This window comes from Caloenas nicobarica, chromosome 3 (genome assembly GCF_036013445.1).
Source record: "Caloenas nicobarica isolate bCalNic1 chromosome 3, bCalNic1.hap1, whole genome shotgun sequence".
NCBI classification, from domain to species: Eukaryota; Metazoa; Chordata; class Aves; order Columbiformes; family Columbidae; genus Caloenas; species Caloenas nicobarica.
This window is the reverse complement of record NC_088247.1, coordinates 77143773-77166911: the sequence shown is the minus strand read 5'-3', so window position 1 is coordinate 77166911 and position 23139 is coordinate 77143773. Positions and strand designations below refer to the sequence as shown.

General features: G+C 37.0%; 1 protein-coding gene across 3 annotated transcripts in view; it reads left to right on the top strand.

Moving 5' to 3' along the window:
• COG2 (component of oligomeric golgi complex 2) overlaps positions 1–21343 on the top strand; it is a 30837-nt gene extending 9494 nt beyond the window's left edge. For 2 of the 3 annotated variants that reach the window (XM_065631524.1, XM_065631522.1), the window contains 12 exons: positions 327–451; positions 1738–1864; positions 5674–5813; positions 9065–9126; positions 10381–10532; positions 11126–11326; positions 12128–12200; positions 13431–13573; positions 15875–16014; positions 16908–16940; positions 19215–19395; positions 20978–21343. In XM_065631524.1, the coding sequence (XP_065487596.1) occupies positions 327–451; positions 1738–1864; positions 5674–5813; positions 9065–9126; positions 10381–10532; positions 11126–11326; positions 12128–12200; positions 13431–13573; positions 15875–16014; positions 16908–16940; positions 19215–19395; positions 20978–21079 (1479 nt within the window). In that variant the 3' untranslated portion in view covers positions 21080–21343. The remainder of the gene's footprint in view (positions 1–326; positions 452–1737; positions 1865–5673; positions 5814–9064; positions 9127–10380; positions 10533–11125; positions 11327–12127; positions 12201–13430; positions 13574–15874; positions 16015–16907; positions 16941–19214; positions 19396–20977) is intronic. The other variant, XM_065631523.1, reaches the window with a different exon arrangement.
• The last annotated feature ends 1796 nt before the right edge of the window (positions 21344–23139 follow it).

Genomic DNA, 23139 nt, shown 5'->3' with positions numbered 1-23139 from the left:
CAGTCACCCATTTAACTTCACAGACTGCTTCAGATGACAATGATGGGTGCAGACGGGAGCCAGACACTGTGGCTGACATTTAAAAGCAAGGAGCTCATTCCCATTCTTGGGCCAGTCTTGCCAGTTAGAGTGCTGCATTAAAGGAAATAATAATTCAAGGTGGCAAGTTATACTTTGAAACTATAATATAAAAACGTAATATATTGACTATCCCAATATTTGAGGTTATAGTGTTGGGAGGTTTTTGAGTGAGTAAATTGCGAGTCTTGCATTACGGTATTTCATATTCACTTTTCTGACATTTAACATTAAACTCTTCCTGGCAGGTGATTGTGGAACAGTACGTTCAGTCTCATCCTAATGGCCTTCAGGCTATGTACAACAGACTATTGGAGTTTGTTCCTCATCACTGCCGTCTCTTGCGTGAAGTAACGGGGGGAGCTATTTCTAGGTAAATAAATTGGGGTTTCTTTTGGTTAAACTAAAGTTACAGCCAGCATCATATAGTTTTGAAATGCTTTGCATAATTAGCTTCCATGCGGAGATGAGTTACCTGGCCTTTCCTGAAGATTCATAGTCAAGTTTGATTTTTCTTATGCCTTTCTCCAAACAAAACAGTGAACAAACGTTCTTGGTGTCATGGCCAAGACCTTCAGAGGGGGGAAAGAGAATCCTGCATTTCAGTAATAGAATTGAGTACTGTTCATAATACAGTGTGTCAGATACCTTGTTTTTTTGAGTCCATGAAATGTGATTGTACCTTCATCCAAGGAGAAGGGCATAATAAAGCTATTAAAAAATAAAAGTTCAGAAGTTATGGGATGGTTAGTGAACATCAGAAAAGTGGGAATGATCCCCAGAGATTTGACTGATTTATTGCATGTGCTGGAACTACAGATTTAATTGATTTGGGCTTCCACTGTCTTTTCCAAAAATGCTTAATTCCTTATGAACTTAAATTGCCTGTTTTGAAGTTTAAATAATTCAGGTCTATTGAATTCTATCCATTTATTAATCTGTTTGCAGGCTGCTTAATATAGTAGACTGCTGTAATTAGCAAAACTATGGATGTAGCCCCTAGGGACTGCAGAATTACTTTTCTAATTAGTCATCCATTGCTGAGCTTTTTATGACTCCTAAGTTTTACTAACATTTCAATTCATCTAATCCCTCAGCAAGTGTTAATCTGTCTTCATAATAATGGAATGTTTCTACTTTGTACTGTGGTGCACTGAACTGGAATTAAATGCTTGTATCTCTTCTGCTCTCAATTTATAAATTTTCATAATCAAGGTAGCTTTTAATCTTTTGCTTTGAACCGCAATATCATGTATAAATACGGCTTGGAACAGTTATGAAAAAGTTCTGCTTCTTTCCATTGTATTAGTCCCATTACTGCTACTTGGTACCTCTTTAAAGTTTGGAGCTGTTAAAACTTCAAATATACAAGTAAAAATAGGAGTTCTCAGCTGAAATGTACTCATTTTCCAGAATGCACTTGCAAAAAATATAACTGATAAAATTTTAAAACACTTTGAGAGTTATAAAAAAGACCTTGCATTTGATAAGACTGTGGGATCAGATAAGAAACCTCAAAGGAAGAATAGTTTAAAAGAATCAGCATACCTGTGTAAAAGAAGAACTTGATTATGTTTTGTCTAATCCAATGCATGTCTTTTTTAGTTATCCCTACTTCCAAATATAAGTGTGGATTAACTGCAGGGTTTTTTTTTGCAGTGAAAAAGCAGATATTGTTCCTGGATATGATTTCTTGGTGAATTCAGTGTGGCCAGAAATAGTACACGGTTTAGAAGAGAAATTGCCATCACTGTTTAACCCTGGAAACCCAGATGTGTTTCATGAGGTAATGAATTTTAATTTTTTTCCATTTGTGATTCCTTAGACACGCACAAGAATTGAATGAGTCATGTTCTCTACCTTTTTTTCCTCTGCTGCTTTTGTGTAAATTCATGTTGCATGGCTCGGAAGAAGAGGTTATCTCAAATATAAAATATTAGTTTTCATATAAATTAATTCGCCCTTCAAGTTTGTCAGGAAAGCTCATACAGAAGTTATTCAAAGCCATATAGTCATGTGAATTTCGCTTTAGTATTTGTTTTAGGTGTAGATATTCTTTCTTAGTTGTAGAATCACAAAATAGGTGAGGGTGGGAGTGGATGGCTCCTGTTTGCCCAAGACTTGGACTTCTGTCTCACAAGGGCTGTCATGTTAGTTAACTGTCTGGGTTAAACTTGCTAGATACTATGGGAAGGTTAAAAAAATACTTTGTTTCACTTCCTTGTTTTAGCTTTTGCTCACTTAGAAACAGAAGTCAACTGAAAGAAACAAAAATACTCGGAGGCAGTGTGATAAGGTTTAGGACATAAAAGAAGTATTTGGTATCACAATCAATTATGAAGCAAACTTACATTATAAAATTAATTTAAAGTACTTGCCACTCTTGTATTTTCATCATTGGCAGGGCTGCTCTGCCTCTAAAAGATCATTTTTTACTATTGTTGAAACGGATTTCTTGGTCTAGTGTGAAGATTGGCTCTGGCAGTACTTTATTAGTACGTCACAAGTAGAAAAAATGAGCTTTCTGCTTTTCTTCATATCCTGTCTGTCTGTATTTAACCATGATGGCTAAAATATTATATTTGGATTTTTCTTTTTTTCCTAGAAGCTTGACTCTAATGATCAGTGTGAAACCTTTTATTTTCAAGACGGAGATGGCAGGCAGTGATAAATTGGTTGAAGGAAGGCATAGTAGGCAGATCAGAATAGATGACTTGGGGAAATGTTGGATTGCTGGTGGACGTTTATGAGGCAAATGATTCTTCCTGTGCTCATGCAAAACTGCTTTTACTAAATATTGCCATTTTTCTTGCAATTTAAGTTCTCTTTCATGCAGATATATTGAATAACTGAAGGCAGGCAGGCAGGCATGACAGTGAATGTTTGCAGGGCTGGCTCTGAATAAGAAGCAAATAAATAGGATGTTGAAGAAAGTTGTGGTAATGCCATGCAAATGACACTACAGAGTGGTACCCTCCCTGGTGAGAATAGTTTCCCATAAAGTTTCAGTCCCTCTTCAAGCTTTCACCTAATGCCTCGCCTACTGCAAAGGGTGAACCCTGCTGCGCTTTTGTCATCTGTGCTGCTTGGTTTATGCAAGAATGTATGTTGTTTTCAGAAGAGCTGGGTTTGCTGTTTTAAGTGAATTATTTTTAAAAGGCTGTCATCTTATATTAAGCTGATATTGACCAACAGTGACATTGTTTATTTAAAAAACAAACAAACATAAAAACCCAACAGCCCCCATGACTTTCAAGTAAATCATGTATTAAGTCTGAATTGCTTTCCAGGCTGCTTTTGACTACTTAAGTGACTCAGAATCTAAACCATTAAAATATTTTTTCTAAAAATCAATAAGAAGTTGAAATGCCAAGTGTAAAAATGCTATTATGTCTATCCGAAGACTAATAGTTCTAGATAAAGAGGAAAGGAAAAAACCTTTAAAATTGTCTCTGCACTGCCGGTAAGCCAAGTCATGCAACACAGACTTTAGACAGTAATCTATCTGTCTTCTAGGTTGATAGAAATGCAGGAAAGTCTTTTTCCCCAGGTTTGCTTGCACATGTATATATGTATAGGTTTAATGCTGAAAAGTTTGAATATCCAGTATTATCTGCTAGGAAGTTTTTAAATGTAGCGGAGAGGAATGGAACAATATTTGTTTTAAATCCTGTAAAAATCAGACTGGCAGTGTTCAGCATGTAACTATAACTACTTACTTGTGCAGACTTGTTTCTTTTGTTTTGTTTTTAAATTGTTTCAGACTGTTGTGCTCTTATTTCTCAGTCAGATGTGTAGATTTACAGGTATTTGAAAGGAATACTTCATTTATCCCTAAACACTTGTTTGAGATTGTTTAAGTTTAGATTCTTCCATTTGAAAACTGCTCCATTTTGTTTCCCACTTTAGCTTCGCTTAAATAACTTTGTGCAGTCAACACTGCAATCCTAGGAGCTGAAATGGGAACAATTTTGCAGTTAGTTCCCTCTCTTGGATATAATGTTATTGATAACTAGAGAAGCGTCTCTTGGGTTGTCTTCTGTTTTGAAAGTGATAGGTCTTTTCAGAGTGTGTGGTTTTTATCTCTGACTAATACTTACGGTAGCAGAGCATTAAGGGTTTGTTTGTGTTTTTACAGTGCTGGGTTTATTATCCAAGAACAGAGGCCTGAAAGAGCCCTAATCTGTCATTCATTCTGGATTTAACTCCCATACCTTTTACAGTTCCATTATGTTATAAATACAGCCATGCTGGGAGAAAAGTAGTTGCTCAAAAGCTTTAGTGTGCAATTTCCAGAATACTGTCTTGACATGCTGAAACTGCCACCTCACAAGAAAAATATTCTGTAATTGTACCTTCAACAGAAAGTGGTGAACTTACTGAGATACACAACACCAAAGCATGCCCATGTCAGTGTGTGTCCTGTGGTTGCAGGAGAGTTTCTGAGAGCAGCACCTGGAAGCAGCAAGTCAGGGGCTTCTCCTGAGGATGTTTTACTGCTTAATAAGAGGCAAAACCACATCGCTCATGTAGTGCCCTGGATTGTGGTAAACTCCTTGCTGCTGCAGCCCTGCTGCTACACTTATTGCAATGAAGTCAGAAGCACCGAGAGATTCAGTCAGGCTTGTTTCATTAATTCAGCAGTGGTTTAATGAGCATGAATGATAGGTTTTATGGCTGTTTTCTATTTTTTAATAGAAGAAACTTGCACGTAAGACAAACTTTTCATTGCACAGAGGTAGATTTTAACTGTAGCTGTGGTTTGATTTTTAGATTGATTTACATAACCTTTGTGTTCTGTTAGCAAGGTCTGTTTTACGTGAAACAACATTTTGCTTCTGTTTTTTGCTCAACTGTTTGGCCTTCTGCTTTGTTTATGATTTAATTTATTATTTCATTATTTTCAGTTACTAAATTACTGTTGAGAGTAAGCCCACAGTGCATTTGAGCATTAATGTAATTTCTCTGTGCTTGGAACTGACTTAATACTATTTGTAAACGTCTTATTAGAAGTATAGACTGGGTAAAGTTAGTTTATCTGAAACTAGTTCTTCTGCTAATATTTTGTGTTTGCAAAACATATTTTTAGGGAAACAGTTCTAGAGAGTTCTATAATACAGGTCCTGTATAACAAAAAAAAAATCATGCTTTCATTCTTGTGTGTATTTGGTTATGTGTCCTTCTGGATTTTGTTCCCGATTATTTCTGTGTGTTGTACACCTTTATCTCCTGTGGCTGATTCCATTCTTAGTACTGTCCAGCACTGTCGTTCCACCCCAGTGGTTCAGCTCAGAAATACCGATGCATCTCTCTAATCAGTTCTGCTTGTTCAGGGTACTTGACAATTTTATGCTTTTTAGAAGTGTCCTGCACTGGCTTTTCTTATCATACAAGAATAGCTACTAGTTAATTGGTTTTGGTTTCACTGCAGTCCAGGATTTTAGCTCTGTATGATTAGGGGATGGGTCAGTGTCAGTCCATTCTGAACCTTGAGCTTAACTGTAGTGTGATACAAGGGTTTTACTGGAGGGGTGGTGGTCTTTCTTTTTTGCTGGGACTCTGTGCATGATCAGAATGGTCATTCTCTTTCTGCAGAAGTACACTACGAGTATGGATTTCGTACGGAAATTTGAACGACAGTGTGGCTCCCAGGCCAGCGTGAAACGGTTAAGATCTCATCCCTCTTACCACAACTTTAATAACAAATGGAATTTGCCTGTATATTTTCAAATAAGGTTAGTATGCATTTTTTGTTCACTCTTTCAAAAGTAGAGTTCAGTCACAGCAAGGTGATCTGGCTTAGGATCACATCTCCCCGTTGTTCAAAGTTTCACTTGTCAACAAATCATAACAGAAGTCAAACTGAGAATTGAATTACAAAGTCAAGTAACTGTGTTGTATATCTTTCAACAATTTAGCAAAATCACAGCCAGTTACTCTTCAATATGTACTGTATTGTCGTTAAACTGAATTTGATATGCTACTCAAAAGACTTTCAGGAACAGATCTGGATAAGTCTTGAAATCTTGTTTCAAATTCTTTTTCTCCAGTTTCCCTCGAACTAAACTATTCATAAGGATGCTACTTGTGCAAATCCAGAGTAATACTTACTGTGAAGGAATAAGTCTTTCTTCTTAGACATAGAGAATGAAAGAACTTAACAACTTGTAGCTTTTCCAGATCTAGCGATGTTTCTGACATACTACATGTCTCACAGGATTTACTCTGTAAAGTGCTGGGTCTTGTAGCATTGCCTTCCCAGCTTGCCCTATTATTCCTTTTTCCTGAGCTAAATAATAAGTTTGAGCTTACTTTTCCAGCAGGTTTAATGTTTCTGTAATATTACCTTTTACAGATCTTGCAACTAGAAGAGAGCAGAGAGACCCAAGAGAGCCCTGTTTTGTGTAAACCCATGATTTTAGAAAGTGTAGTCTACACATCTGATTTTAGGGCTGGACAGCCAGCCAGCAAGAAAGAGGATGGTTGATGAAGTCTGCTATGACCTAAGTATGCTGTGTATGATCTCTCTTGCTCCAAAGCCTTTTGAGAGTTGCTTAAGGAGAGAAAAAAAAAAAAAAAAAAAAAAGAAAAAAAAGTAGAATTTCCAAAAGAGATGGGGGAGAAATTTATGTTTATTTTTAACCTGGATCACTCTAGTGGCCTCTTTTATTGTATGATTCTATAACTGGCTATAACACTACAATCATAGCTGCATTTATAGTTTCTTCAATCCAGGATAAATCTACATTACTGCTGAAAAATTCCATCCAGAAATCTTGTGAGTGCTGGAACTAATAACAAGAGAAGTGGCAGGAGCATGGCACTGGGAGCCAGGTCTTAGTGTTTTGGTGGTGCACTGCGTTTTGTAAAGTGGTAGCCCCAGCCTCTGACATCCTCGTTTGTTTTTTTGCTTCCACGTCTGTTCTGTAAGCTGTGTAGTGAACTGATATGAGGATCTGTTACCCTGGGAAAAAAAAAAAGGCTGAGGTTCAACTGCAATCAGTTTCTCCAAATCTCTTACTGTACAAACATTTGAGCTGGCCTAAGGGAAAGGGCAGAAGTACTCACTGCAGTAGCAGTGCTGAGTGCACAGACTAAAAGCGTCCATGGAACTGTAGCCATTATGAACCTTTTAGCAGATGTGTATCTTTTATAGGTCTGTGAGTCTGGCACTTTTGTTTGAAAGTGCAACCTTTCTAATAAGTGACCACTTGATCAAACTTTGCTCTTGCTCATAAAATTGAAATGGACCTTCAGCATGTTCTTTCTGTTCAAAAATGTTCTTTCCCATTAGGTATTTTGAGCTCTGACTGATTAAAAAAACTTTTTTAAAAATCATTTTCCTTTAATCCAAGATTACTTTAAATTCAAATAGTGCACTATTTCGATAAATGGTTGGGTAACAGCAGCTGGTTCATCTTCCACCATATTATTCCTCTATATTGGAATAATCTGATGAGTTTCAGAAGTGCCCATGAGTTCCTTAGCGCACAACTGTCAAAATAATGCAACATATTCAATTCTGTATATGAGTGAAGCTTTTTCTTTGTATGTTAATATCCTTAAGCCACATAGGATTTTTATGGAAGTATTATCTCACACTATGGCATTTATAGTTAAGATTGCTGGGTTTTTTCTTTTTTCAGTTACAGAAATTGCCCAGAACAATCAGCCCTCACTAAAGCCTTTACAAATGATCCTTTGAGGAACACATGATCACACAGGCATTTCTTCTGTAGCAGTGCTGGCACAAACAGCCCCAGTAACTCTTTCCCTTGCCATTCCTTCAATTATGTCAGTACAACTGATTGTGGAACTGTAGTGAAACCCACACTGGGAAAATTTTTTCCTGTGTAAGAAATGTTCAGCAAAAGTTACGTCATTTGAAAAGATCTGATTCCGTTATCTAATCCTTTTCACCATAAGGCTTAAAGACACTGCTCTGTCAGTGGAAGTGGGGCATAGGCAGGAATGAGGTTTTGAAGCCATTTCACAAATATTTCTAAAATATGTTTAGTTGCTAAATATGCATCTAGTCCACTAGGAACTTAAACAAGAAAAATTAGGTGGGCAGCTGTTCTCATCTGGAAATGACAGTCAAGAGGCTTTAAGAGGAGCCCTACAGGTTTGTAGTTAGTAAGTTTGATAGTAAAGCTTACAGAGTTACTATGATGCACATAAAAGCAAGAAAGGGGAAACCAGTGACAGCAGAACTTCTGTAGGGGAGCTGGAAAGGGTAGCTTTGTTTCAGCATTTAGAGGGAAAATCTGGTTAAAGAAGAATTTTCTGCAGCTCTTGCTTAACAATTTTTAGATGAGGGAAACACTATGTTGTTTATCCAATATGCTTTAAATATGGAAAAATATCAGAGGTTTTAATATTAACTTTGCTGTTATACCTAAAAAAATTGGGGGGGGGTGGAAATTTTTTTACTTTTTTGAAGGGTGAATTTTTAGAAAAGGGAGGGGTCGAGGCATCCTGTAAGGAACTATTGATTTTTATCAGATACAGAATTGTTTGCAGAACCTTATGCCCCTGGTCATTAACAAACAGGTAGAAAGCTGAAGCCTCCAGTGTCACATGACATATCTGAAGGTCAGCTAAAGCAAGTATGGCACAATGTGTTCACTTTTAGTTTAAAAACAGTAACAAAACAAAAAACTTCACTCCTCAGAGAAGCTGAGGACTTGTAGCTCTATGAGTTATCATTTTGATAATGTTTGCAAATGTGACTTAAATAATTTCCCAAAGTATAAGCTTTATATCTGCTTGTAAAATGTTAAAGCTGGTCTTTCAAGTGTTTTAATGTTGGTCTGGTTTATATCCCAATAAAAAATAATGGGCAAAAATAGCCCCACATTTAAAATCTATGTACGTGCATTGATGGCACATTTAAATAATAGTGAAATAAACATTGAAAAAAATGTTTAGGAATCAATTTAAGCAATTGTTGAATTGTAATATTCAAAATTTTTCTGTCTCTCAGATTCAGAGAAATAGCAGGAGCCTTAGAAGAAGCACTTTCAGATACATTAGAAGAAGCACCAGGTAAGATTTTATTGCAAAAAATAATTTTCCTGTTGTGAAGGAATCAGTGGTATAAGTAGCAGTTGTTACTGTATGTCTATTGTGTATTTGGTAACATGCATTCCATGGGTTCACATGAGCTTTCTGTTTACTGATGAACTGATTAAACAATAGAATACATTTTTATGGAGAAGGCAATATGAGAGTACTGTTCAGTGATTACTTACTAAAAACACCCCTTTTGACAGCAGCCATGAACATATTTGTGGAACTATCTCCTCAGTGCTACAAGGAGCTAAATTGGCATTTGGCATCCTCTCAGTGGCAACCAAAAGGCTATGCTGTGTTATTGGGGCATGTTTTTCTTAGTTGTTGTAGGGCACTGTAGAGGCGAAAATGGCAATCTGTTGGCAGCATTTAGGCTTGCTATGGTTTGTAGTGTTGGTGTCTGCTCCAAAACCATGCACTGATTTAAGAGCAGATGAGGAGGTATGCATAGGAAGGATTAGAGTGGAAGGGAAGACCTAGCAGATTTATTAGAAGTATATTGTAATTGGAAAAAACTTACTTCTATTAACAGAGTAAATAATTCTGGAGAAGGCAGCTAAAAGCAACATAAATATGTCTGTGTGTGTACATATATCTATACATATGCTCTCTAAAGAGAGCAAGGAGAAAAAAAAGCTAATGGAGATGGAACGCGTAAATCCTACCAGTTCAAGGTGTTTGCCTGGAACCTGCAGACATGTTCCTTAGCTCTCAAATTGTACACTATAAAATGTTAGCGCAGGAACTGCTTTAGAAATATTTGGTTTAAAACTAGATGTTCCTATTGTGTTTTAAATAAATATTTTTAGCGGATATCTCAGATACAACTGTGGCAGGAGCAGTAGTTCGGTGCTAAGGGAGTGTTAGTGTTATGGCTGGCAAGCATGTTAGCCAAAAACTATCCTGGAAATATTATCTCCTGAAGTGGATTATTTGGCCAAGCTCTTCCTGCTTTTGTTGCAGTCAAATTTGTTGCTTTTGCCTGCATAGCTACAGCAAGATTTAGGGGAATTGTAAATCTAAAGGAATGAGGAGCTGATATTTTAAGAGTTTGTTTCAGACAATGCTTAATAAATCCTGTTTGCTATCTTTGTGGCCATGTCTCTTTGGAAGACTTTTTTTTTTTTTTTCTTTTTTTTTTGAATCTCAGGTAATGCAATTACTTAATATTATGTTGTTAAAAAAATGTGCTTAGGAACTTGACGTTTGTTGTCTGATTGTTTCTAGCTGGCAGTTCATACTCTCTTTTGGCCACTCACATGGTCTGGCAGAGTCTTCTGAAGTGCTGGTCAGATCAGATGTTTTTACCATTATTAGCACACCGTCTGTGGAAACTTAGTCTACAAATTTTGTCACGCTACTCTGTGTTCATCGGTGAGGTAAGAGATCAGCATGCTTATGGTTTTGGCGATTGAACATGTCCATCAATAACAGACCTTTTGAAACAAAGCATGTGAATAACTCAGTTCTCTCAGCTAAATTGGTTCATGAAAAGTTCTGATAAGTACCATAGTTAAAAGAGAGTAGTTGAGTGAAGCACGTGCCTGACAGCAGAGGGCTTGAGGAGGTGGGAGAAGGGGGTTGTTTGATAGCAGTGCGTGGTTATGACTTTTGTGTTCCAGCATATGAAAACAAACTGTTTTCTACTGAAGCAGATAATGATCCAATTTTTGGTCTTGCACATTACTCCAGTGCAGTGGTTTGTTTGAACACCGCACAGATGAAAATTCCTGTAGGACTGGACTGCCCTCTACTATAGTGACAAATTTGTTCCAAATCATTCAGCTCCTTAGTGCACCAAAAACTGTTTTAAAAATTTTTTTTTTTAATATAATTTAAGAATGCTAATATCCCTTGTGAGCATGGCATTCTAATGCTGAAAACTTACAAATCCTCTGTATACTATTTCTATTTGACTAACTTTAACTGCCTTTACTGTTGCTAGGGTTCACATCTCAATTTGACGTTTCAGGTTTCTGTAAGGCCCATTTCCTGTGAGAATACGAAGGAAAGCAAAAAATCTGTGCCAGCTGGTAGAAAGGAATCTTCTGTAAGCCTCAACCCTAGTGAGGACCAAGGGAATGGGTCTTCTCCAGAAAGTCAGCCATTGCCTTCTATATCTAGTACTCAGTTGGTACACGTCGCTGCAGATCTGGACAAACTCCAGGACAAGGTTTGTGCTTGTGGCTTCACTTACAAAACACTCTTCCATGATCTGTGTGCCAGTATTGTTTGGCATCTTGTTTAGAACATTGAATTGTTTATAGTAATGTCCCATAAAGCTATTTTTTTAATCTTAAATACTAAAATGGGAGTAATCTGATATAGAAAATATCACACAAAGTAAATGGTTTACTCTGTGCTTATTTGGAATGACAGGTTACAGAAAAACCACTGAGGTATTTAAACTCTCTTTATCAGTAGCTGCTGAACTTAACCCCTAAAATAATGTTTCTGCTAATTTTTGGTGCAAAGCGTCACCATCCCAGAGCTTTATCTTTGCTGGGGAAATCTCTGTTGCAGCTTGAAGTGTGGTGCAACATTCAGCTTTAAGATTATGTTCTCTTCTAAATGTTTGCTGGTTTTAGTCTTTGAGGTTGAAAAAAGGTTTTATCATCATGATTTTACTTTACTAATGACCCAGAATCTTGAAAAGAGATGTATGGTATTAATTTTCTCTCAGTGGGGGTGACTTCTGTGCATTTTTGTTCAATAAGGCTGAGATTTCTGTAATTTTTGAAGCTGTAAGTTGCATCTGGGTTGATATTATTTTCTCTAAGGACAATAGTAAGGTAGGGGATTTAGTGCATATGTGTTAATTCCTAGTACTGGTTTCCCATAAATGCAGTAAAAATATAGAAAAGATTGAAAGTGTCTTGTGATCACTGGAAACTTAAAGAATGTAGGAAGAGTAATTAAAATATGTTTATAACATGACTGTGTCTCTCTTGGGTTGTTTTTTTTTTTTGTTCAGATTCCTGACATCTTAGAAATGATTAAACCAAAACTTGAAATGATTGGCTTCAAGAATGTATTATGTATTGCAGGTAAAGCTGAGAGGCTGGATTCAGTCCTTTTCCCCTTTCTCCCAGATCCCCTTTGCCAATGAAATAAAATCAGCTTTTACACACATTTTCATTATTTACAACGAAAAATTTGAAAACACTGATCTTTTTGTTTCTCAATGAAGCTGCTTTAGCTTCAAATTGTTAGGTAGAAACTATCCTGAACAGACATATTGAGTCTGGAAAATGTTTTATTAAAATTGAGTGAGTCTGAAGTGATTTATGGGGGGATGGGGATGTGGTTTGTTTTTTTCTTTTTTGGAAGTAACTTGTCATTGTTCAGTAATTAGGATGCTTCTTCAGGAAGTGGGGGACTTTAGACTAGAAGAGTCAAATAATATCTTTAAACTCCTACTTGTAAAGGAAATGGCAAAGTAGTAAAGAGAGGCTTTCCATTATCCAATTGAAACCAAAACATTTTTCTAAGAAAGTTTTTCTCTTTCTGGCCTGATGAATCATGCAAGGAGGAGAGTTGTCAAAGTTTCATAGTTAAATACCTTAACCTCAGAGGAAAGAAGCAATTAAGCATTTTAGCCTCTTTTTTGCTGTTGTGGTGGGGGTTTTTTTCTGTTTTTTTTTTTTTTTTTAATCTGATCATTCTTTATGTGAAACATGGAGTCTGATTTTAATTTAGTAATTAAACCCGGGCATGTAGTAGCTGGGTGAGTGAACTAGTCCTTGTCTACAAGTATAGCCAGAAGTTCTGCGCTGTGAATTCCACTTAAATCTCCAAATCAAGATTAATCATCCAAGTCCATGAGAGATGTAGGAGCTTGTGCACATTCTCCACTCAGTAGATGGTCGGTTGTCAATCACAACTTCGAGTTGAGCATGTTCCAGTCACTCCATAGGGAATTTAGATACTCTGAGAAAGAATTTCACAGTCACAGTTTCCTTGGTAGATCAGAGCCTTTTTGATTCAAGCCCCTTGCTACATTGGTCATGCTGAAAAAACTGTGAACCTGCGGAATGTTACTTTAGCCTTTTTTCCCTTTCCTTTCCTTTCCTCCATCAGTTTTTCTGGAGTGGTTTACACTACTGGAGATGTTTTATAAATGGCTGGGGTGTATTTATTTAATAAGCATCCTGCATTTGACTCCAGCAGCCATCTAGGATAGTGAGTAAGATTGGGATGATGGAGGGGTTCACATAATTTATGCTGTGATTGGGCAGGGTGGCTCAGTTTAAACTTTAGCGTTTTTACTTCAATAGGAGCCTTGGAAGACTCAAAGACTTCTTTATCAGCCTGTGTGCCTACCTTGAATAACAGGATTATCCAGGATCTCAGTGAGTCCTCCTTCGCTTACCTGAAGAGTGCACTGGAAGTTCCAAGATTATATAGGAGAACCAATAAGGTCAGTGCTGGTTGCAGATGAAACAATAAATCTCAGAAAGGCCTATGTTAAGACTGTTAACTGGGCAGTACATTTATGAGTTCTTCAGGCCTGTCTGTATCTGCTTGACAGCTAAGAGCCCTATCAAATACCTTGGGATAATTTAGTGATTTACTGTTTACCTCATTGAAAAGGAAAAAAAAAAAAAAAAAGTATTTTAAAAATTTTAGGTAGAATAACAATGATGAGGGCACAGGCCTAAGATAGAAGAAAGGAGTAGAACTGTTGATGTGCAAAAGAGAAGAAGGTTAATGAGAATAAATGTGTTTCTGCCATGTCAGAATGTATACATAAGATGCAATGCTACCAGGTGAAAAGCTTCTTTTGAGGGGATGACACTTCTACCTGCTATGTCAAGAAACTTCCTCTTGGTGAACTAGCTGCTTGGGTTTGATGAAAGTAGTATCTTGCACAGGAAGGAACAAGATGAGAATGACTAAAAAGAGTAGTTTGTTGAGAAACTGATCAAAAGTAATGGTGAAATATGGTACCAAAAATGATTGTCTCATTCTGGCTTGTTCTACTACTGTGACTTGCCTTTGCCAGTCTACACAGTTGTGTTGGTAGTTAGCTTGGTATTGTTCAGGCAATAGAAAAAACATTTGAGTACCGGGGACCACAGACTACTACATCCTTGTCTAATTTGAATGCTGAAGGCAGACTGAAATGGGCAAGGCCACAGTTCTTTCCAATTCACCTCTCTTCCCTTGCTCTTTCTTCCTACATGTTTGTGGGGTAGTTTTGGTTGGCAGTGAAGGGACGGTTTGCCTTGACTCACCAAAATCAAAACCACTTTCCTGGCTATCACAAAGAAACTGCGCTGCCACCAGCAGTGCTGTACTTTTTCAATGGCTAAATGGAAGAATTTAGAGCTATTAAGTCTGCTTCTTTCAAGGATATTAAATTTTCTTTGGGTGGTAAACATTTAGGATAAGCTGGAAGAGAAATTGTTCCAAAAGGAGTAGTTTATTACTTCAGTATATTTCTGTGGTTTCTCATTATCTTAGTTTTAAGGACATATGTAATCAAAAATTGTAGTTAAACAGAAGAAACAACTTCAAGGTTCAAATTCATCTATGTAGTGACTATATTGTTCTGTCTTTAACAGAGAATATTTTTACTTAAGGAAAGAGTAGAACAAAGTATCTAAGTCCAAGGAGGGTGGAAAACCCACCAACCCTACACTGCTTAGCTCAGTTATCTGAAAGCAAACTCTGCATAGTGATGTAGTGGACTACCATCATCCTTCAGGTGTCCATGGACTGTTGAAGCAGATGGTGGGGTGACTATGCCAAAACAAGGACACAGACCCACCTTCAGTGCAGCCTAGTTGCTGGCTGGAGCTCTGTACTCCATGAGTGTGACTGTGTTGCTTTCTTGGCCATCAGTCTTAACTGCCTTCGTGTGGTGTGAAGCCTGAACTGATAAACAGGAGAGAAATGACTTGGGGTAGAGAAGGTACATTCTTAGAATCATGTTAAGTTCTGGCAACTTTATTTTTATTATGTTCCAATACTTTGTTTTTTCAGCAGAATTCAGAATTTGGCATAAGAATAGTCTTTGCAGGAATTGGATGCACAAAGACTGTTTTGCCTGGCCAAGTTCTAAGATTTGAAACTCTAAGAGGTTAATGAGGTATTTCGGGTGGCAGGGGTTTTGTGTACCCCGGATATGTTCTGTTGCTTTGAAATGTGTGAGGTTCACCCAAGCTATGTGTGGATCATACCTGGAGAGAGGAAGCATTCTGCAACTAAAACTAGCTGAGAAGAAGATAATGAGGGGATATTAGTTATCCCAAAAGGCATTCTTCTGGAAAATATACTGAGTAAGATCGTAGAAGAACAGAAGGAACAATGTCTTCAGTTTAGTGAATTATAGTGTGAAAGAATACGTATTTTAACAAAGATAGAATGGGCTGTTGTAGACACTGAGTCTGGTCAGCTTTTTCTAAAATCAGCGTGAGCAGAAAGTGCATTCAGGATCATGCCGTGATAGTAGGAGTGGCTATCTCTCATAAAGCTTTGGTCACTTTGAACCTTGTTCTGTATTATATCACATTGTATAACACTACTGAATTATGTTGTGATGGCGTCTTTTCTATTTATGATGATCTCTTCATTGATTTGTTGTGGATGGAGTATGTATCTCTTTGCTAAGGTGCAGGCTTAGCAGGTTTATATATGTGCTAGAATTCGGTGTTGATACTTTCAGTAAGTAATTACTGGTTCTTTTCCCCCACATTGTTTCCCTGTCATCTACCAGGAGGTGCCAACTAAAGCTTCACCTTATGTTGACAGCGCTCTTAAGCCCTTCTACCGACTGCAGAATGAATACAAAGATATATTGAAGCAGCCCATGATTCATCAGTGGTTGGAAGGTGCCCTCTCTGAAAGCACACAAAAGTAAGAGAACCATACAAGACAGTCTTTGCATTAATTAAAAACTCCAGTGTACATTGAATGGGCACAGGAAAAAAAACCAAACCACTATGAGTTAACACAACAGTAAAGAATATATCCCTCTTTTGGCAGGGTATATTTATTCAGATTTACTCTGGTATTGTGCATTCAGCAGATGAAAAGCAGGTCAGGGAATCCAGAGACATGACTTCTGCTCAGATCTGTGCAAACCGTGACATTGTGGATAGGGCATTTGAAAAATTGATTAGCTCTAGTAATGCAACAGTGAACTAAAAATTTGCATTTTGTCTCAGAGGTTATGTAAGACATAAGAATTTATGTAACCTCATGCTATTTTCAGTGAACAATCATTGAATTTTCAAGAAGCTGGAGTTCTACTTTTCTTTGACTTTTTAAATGTATGTAATGATTACCCAACTTTTTAGTGTTTTTTAAAAAAACCTTTGGACTTCTTTTTAACTGCCGAAGAGCTAACTGCTCATAGTTTAATAAGGCAGTCACAAAGCAATACTTTCTTCAGTAGAACTTCTGTTTCCAAGTTAGTATCTTGAGGACTTCTTGAGCATGAATATCCGTCTGCATTAAGTTCCTTAATGGATTTTAAATGGATGTTGCATTCTGTGAGTTCAACCAGTTAAACTGTGTAACATGAAAAGCAATACTTGCTTTTGTTTGGAATTTATGCCAGATAATTTCACTGGATACCCTGTGCTTCTTGCATTATGGACAATTTATTCCTGTGCCTGATATAATTTTTTTATATCTCTGTAATCTTGCTTCAAAATAGAGAGTCTCCTTTCCTATTTTGATGTTTCTTTCCTCTTCTCATCTTTATGGTCGTCATTGCTGGTTTTCTTTGTCTTTTCTGGTCACAGATGGTATGATCAGAAGAGTCCATGCAGATTAAGGTGTGATGCTGTGATTTCTGTCTGTCCTTACATGGTTTTCCTAATAATTCTTAGCATATTGTCTTGTCTGTTGACTGCTGCTGTTTATTGGCTTGGTATTTTCTGAGAATTAGCCGCATAATACTAATGCTTTAAATTGTGGTCAGAACATGAGTGTTTTCCTTCCTTTTGCCTCCTTATCCTTCCCTGCTGCTCCACTTCTGGTACCTCTCAGGTCCTTATTAATGCCCAATGCATCTGCAGCACTTCGCACTCATTTTTTTGGTCATTCAGAAGAAACTTAAAATTATAGGACAATTTTGACACTGAAATATTCACCAACTGTCCTTAAAATTATTCTTAGGTATTTTGTATGGGGTTAAGAATAGATTGGACTGGATTCCACTGGTCACTTCCATTTTGCACAAAATCTGCTTTGTCAAGCTTGATGCACCTTCTTTTAACCAGTTATTACTCCATAAAAAGAAGGTTGCTGTTAACCCACAGCAGTTAGGTTTAAGTTAAATTACTGAAGGACTCCAAAGATTTCTGGAATGTCACATCACATGCTTGTGCAGCTGAAATATCTTCGAGTGAATTCTTGTCTGTCTGTCTATTTACCTCTCTGTGTCTAGTCAGCCTTGCTTTTAAAGCTTCAGTAAATCTGGTGACACCACGCAAAGTAAGTATCTGTTCTGTAGTTTCTTAGATCCAGCCAGAGCTTTTTTCTTCCCCCAAAAAGCAGTTTCTCACTTTCCATGTCAGCATTACCAAAACTGACTTAAGTGCTAGATTAAACACAGTTGTAGTGGTTAAACACTGGTAAGATTGCAGGTTCATTTGTTGAATCCTTAGAATTTTCTGTTGAATTCTGTTTACTTAATGTGCTGTTACTAGTTTTTTCCTGTTTTGTTTTGGTTTTTAATGTCTTATCCTCACTGAACAAGAGAAGAGACAAATAAACTGAATTTCTTAATTGAAGCGATATTGCAGTTTCTTCATTGAGAATGTGGATGCAAGTAATTAATTTAATTTCCTACTGCGGCAATATCTCCTTGCATCCAAATGAGAAAAACAGGAAAGAGCATAAACTGGTTAAAAATCACTGAGGACTAAACTTGCTTAATGGCAGAAGGACTTCGAAGTGCAGCAGAAGTAGGAAGTCTTCACATGTCAGTGGGACTAGGAAGTACCAAGATATGAAAAGGGAGCATGGTTGACTTTTATTGGTATACTTTTACTTTTTGTAGAATGATTTCTTGAAACCGTTTCCATGGCACTGGCAAGCACTTTTTCTTTAGTCATTCCTATCTAATTATCTCTTAAAAAAGCTTGCCTGCTTTCTGTTGCCTCCCCATTTAAAAGCAAGCATTGGGAAGATTCTTCCAGCTTTTTAAATTCTTGCAGTATTAGTTTGATCACTGTCAGAGAGAGGATCTTTGAAAGTTACAGATTTTAGCAAATTATAGAACATAGCTCAATCTGGTCACTTCTCTCGTGGATCCTCTAATTGCCCATTGTTGCTCTGTTTTCTCCTGTTGCTATTCTTAACAACTCGCTGTCCTGGGCATCTGTTAGTTAATTTGTATGATATTATGCCCTTCCCATTTAGGCATGGGATTTCAGTCCATAAGGCTTTTTGAAATTTTGTTGATTACTTGATTTGTTTACCTTGTCTGATTTTTCTGCTTTCTTTAGTGTGTATCCCAGTATGTAAGAAGTGGAGTTTTATTCCATCTGTACCATTTCTAACTTGGCATTAGTGTTCTTTTGACTTTTCCTGCCAGCTTCCCACAAGTCCTGTTTAGATCAGTTTCTTCATTTTAGAAATAGGCACTTCTGACTGGTGTGAAGTCGCATGCTCTCATATATATGTACACTTCTAGAACTTGTCTAAAATTACGTAATTTTTGGTCTGCAAGGCTGTTATTCTTGTCCTGCTTGTAAAAGGAATTTTACTTACTGCTCCATTGGTTATAAGTAGAGGCTGATTCGGACTGTTTGAAATTGAGCAACTGCATTCCTCAGTCTCTATTGAGTTCCAACATCTTGAGCAGATCAAAAATGTTGTGCTAAGAATGAAGCTTCAATGCTGAATGGCAATCTTCAGATTGACCTCTGGAACTAATGACGGAAATGCCGATTAATTAGTAGTGATGGAAACATAAGTAGCTTCCTCTCAAGGAAAACCATTCCTCCCAGCATTGTTCAGCATTTTTGTCAGGGCCAGTGATATACTGATGTGTATGCAGTAGGCTTTTCTGTAAAGAGTATTTTTTTTTCTCATTAATTTAGGTATTATGAAACAGTATCTGATGTGCTAAGTTCTGTTAAGAAAATGGAAGAGAGCCTAAAAAGGTTGAAGCAAGCCAGAAAAACTGCAACTTCTAACCCTGTTGGTACAAATGGGGGCATGAGTGATGATAACAAAATCCGACTGCAGCTGGCCCTAGACGTTGAGTATTTTGGAGAACAAGTAAGTTATGAGAAATAAGTTTGTTTACTACTATTACTGGTTTTGGAAGAGAGTGAGATAGAGGAGGAAAGGGAAGCTTGATTTAAGTTTTTGGTCGTGAAAGTGTTGTAGGTGTGGTTTTGTTTGATGGAGGGGCTTGCTTTGTTTTTTCACATCTGTATAATGGAGGTGACTTGAGACCTTGGTTGTAGAATGCGTGCTGGTATTTCTTACTATTTAAAAATCAAGTACTGCTTAGTGCTTAGAAGCACAAAGGAGAAACACTGTGTGGACAGATCAAAGGGCAGGGACTTGCCTTAGCTCTGATGAAAATATCTTTGTGGCCTTGCTTTTGTTTGCCTTCTCTCTGGATGTTTCCAGCCTTGACTTAACTGCATAGTCAAGGGTCTGTTTCCAAGAGCTTTGAAGATGTTAGCCTTATTTGTTGTGCTGCAGAACTGTAAGTTCCTTTCAGTGCCAAATATGAAGCCGTAAATAACAAAACAAAGAAGAAAATATTCCAGGAAATGTGTGCAGTAGCTACATGAAATTTTATAAGCATACTATTTTATACTGATTTATTTCTGAAAATTATATACAGAAATAAACAAACTTCCAAGTGCAAGTCCACATCATGAGTTACCAAGCGGTTGTCGTCAGTCTTGTTTATGAGCAGATGCTGTTGCTGCATTATAACAGGTAGATAAGATCTGCCTGTGTGTGAGCAGGTGCTTTTCTCATATCTGAGACTTATCACAAAGGAAGAAGATTTGGGTAGAAGTATACAAATCTTACTAACAAGAACTATTATTTAATATTTTTTGGCTGGGGTTGGGCTTTTGTTCTTTTATTCCTATTACGTGCGCCAACATCACTGCAATGTGAATTTTAGCTGAACTGGGATAGATTATTCATAATCATTTAGGAGCTGTTTTGGTACATATAGACATTACAAAGAGTTCCAGCAGCGAACACCTTTTCAGAATCATTTCATTATGGTTTTATTTAGATCCGGATTTTTCTTCCGCAGTGCACTTTTAGGTTTCTTATGACTGTATTTTTCTAATTATGAGAGCAATAGATTTCCTGGGTAAGAAATGACTCGTAGCAACCTCTCTATTTGTAGAGTTGTTTTCATCCCCCAGGAAGTTTGAGGCTGGAGCCATAGGCTCTGGCAGCCCATTGAAATGCTTTTACCATCATGCTCTTGGCTGTTCTTGGATGTATTCATGTTTATCTTTAAAGTTTTGCCCAGAAACCTCATTTGGGGTTTGAAACAAATTCAGTTGAGATCAATGCATTAAAAACAAACTTACAGCCAAATTTCTCTTCCTGACTGTTTCATTGGAAAACTTCCAACTGGCTTTAGTTGCAAGTTGCCTAGAAGATGGTTAAATATTTTCCTTCAAGACACTACATTAACTGCAAAGACCTAACTAAGCAAAGTTGGATACAGATTGTTTTTTACAGTGTGCACTATATGCAGCTTTTGCCACACATCGATGCAGGACAAAACATATGCTTTGCTAAATGTTTTAAGTAGAATAATTAATGACCTTTAGATGTTTTAAAGAAAATTAATGTTTTTTCTGTGTCTTTTTAGATACGAAAGATGGGACTGGAAACAAGCAGCATAAAAAGCTTTTCAGCCCTTACAGAGCTGGTTCTAAATGCCAAGGATCAGGCTACAGCAGAACAATCCTAGACATTTTTGAAAGCATGTGATTGAAGATAAAGAATGTTCCTAAAAGAAAGAGAATTTGACTCTTCTTTGTTTTACCAAATAAGTAGCAATGAAGTGCTTCCTCATGGATCTCGGCAACAAATCTGTGCATCTTCTGTCAAGATAGGCTTGTTTCACCAAAAGACTGAGAATTTACCATAGTTTTCCATTATATGGAAAGCAATCCAAAGTTCTAAACTTTCTACTGTAGAATAAAAGTGGAATAAAATGTGGAGTTTTTTAAATTTTTGTTGTACATCTTAAAATGTAGAATAATGAACTTATATGATGAAAATAATAGGTAATAAATTGTCTTCCTACCTTTTGGTGTCACATATGTTTTTGAATCAAATGTGTTCAATTATGGCTGTCAAAAGCTTCCAAAGGGACTTTATTCCAGCTCTTCTGGAATAAAGAAAGTGATCACAGGGATAGAAATCTGCTGTTTCTTGTTATTGCTTTGCACTTACCTGCTTTGCTTCATCATGGGATATGGTTAGCTCTTGTATGGGTTTTGTTTTTTTTTTTTATGGACCTTGTTGGCAAGAAGTGCTGCATAAAAAAAGCTCTTAAATTTCAAAAATAACTTCTAGTATTAGTATTTTAACTTATTGCCTGTTACATTCAGGCTACCTGTTTTCCTTCAGAGTAAAAATTCACTAAGCTAGAATTTTTTCAGAGTTGGCATATTTCATCTAGGATAGATGATTATTATGACTTTTCTAAAGTTAATTTTACAAAGGGGGGCAGTGGGGTAAGTACTACTGTTTAAAATTACGTTGGTGGTTCTTGGATTCAGTCTCAGTAATGGAGAGCAGGATTTGGCTCTTCTAATTTGCTCAGCATCTCTCTGTTCATGGCAACATGTACAGCTGGGAGAGCATCTAAATTTGTTGCTGAAGAAAGAAACTGAAGTGAAGTGAACCAACTTGCCAGATGTCAGATCTGATTGTCTCATTCAGGGATGTGGACACCCTCAGCCAGCACCTTAGGTGCACACTGCTAAGTGAACATAACTTGCTGCTTATGAACAAGAAGTTTGTTGTCTGTGTAATATTTTTCCAGGCTTCTAATTGATGAACCTAGAAAACCTGGATTCCCTGCACCCCTTCATTTGCTTTTCTTAAGAGTCAGGAGTAGAAACGTCTTGCTACCACTAGCTACTGTTGTTTTCAATGTTTTCTTATTATAAAATGAATGTGTAAGTTGTAGTCTGTGACTAAGATTGTAGTATTGCAAATGCATTGTGCAACTTATTTTGGAAGATGTGTATGTCTATGAATTTAAATTTCTATAACAGCTGTCACAAAAGTAGCAGATTCTGGGATCTGTGCATACTCATGATTGAAGATAAAACAGCTTTGTTTGTATCTTCCAAAATCAGGGAAAAGGATGCAATCTGTGTACCAAACCAAAAAGGCACGAAAAGGTTTTTTGCGCTTTTATTGCACATGACTTCCCACATCTTACTGCAATAACGCTACTTCCTACTTGTCAGCATCAGCTTGCTGAGCATACAGGCTGAACTCTGTTCTTTCCTATTGAAGACCAGCTTTAATTTCAGAGCAGAAAATAACATTGTATAGCAAATCAAAATTATTGAATGGCCCTATGATTGCTGTAAATGTCTACATCACTGGTTTTATGTCAGCTCCTCATCTTTTATTTTTGTTCACTTGAATAGCATTTGATTTTCTTTCAGTGGAATATGACATTAGTTAAAAATATCTGTGAAACCCCTGTTGAAAGAAAGGTGTGAATTGGCTTTGTCTTTGCTAAAATGAATTTTAGCATTTTCAAATACTGTGGATCCGTCAGGACGAAAGGATCTACCAAGTAAGTGTGTTCTGTGACTGATCTTTGTTCTTCTATTCCTGAGATATTTTTTGTAAGTGCACTTCATGACAGTAGTGCAGATTTTGTGCCTTTTTCTTCTTCCCCTTTAGGACTTCTAGAAAACTTGTTATGCCTTCCTAAGTCTGATAGGCATTTAGCTGGAAGAGGTTTTGTATAATAGCATTGTGGAGGTGAAGAGTGGTGGC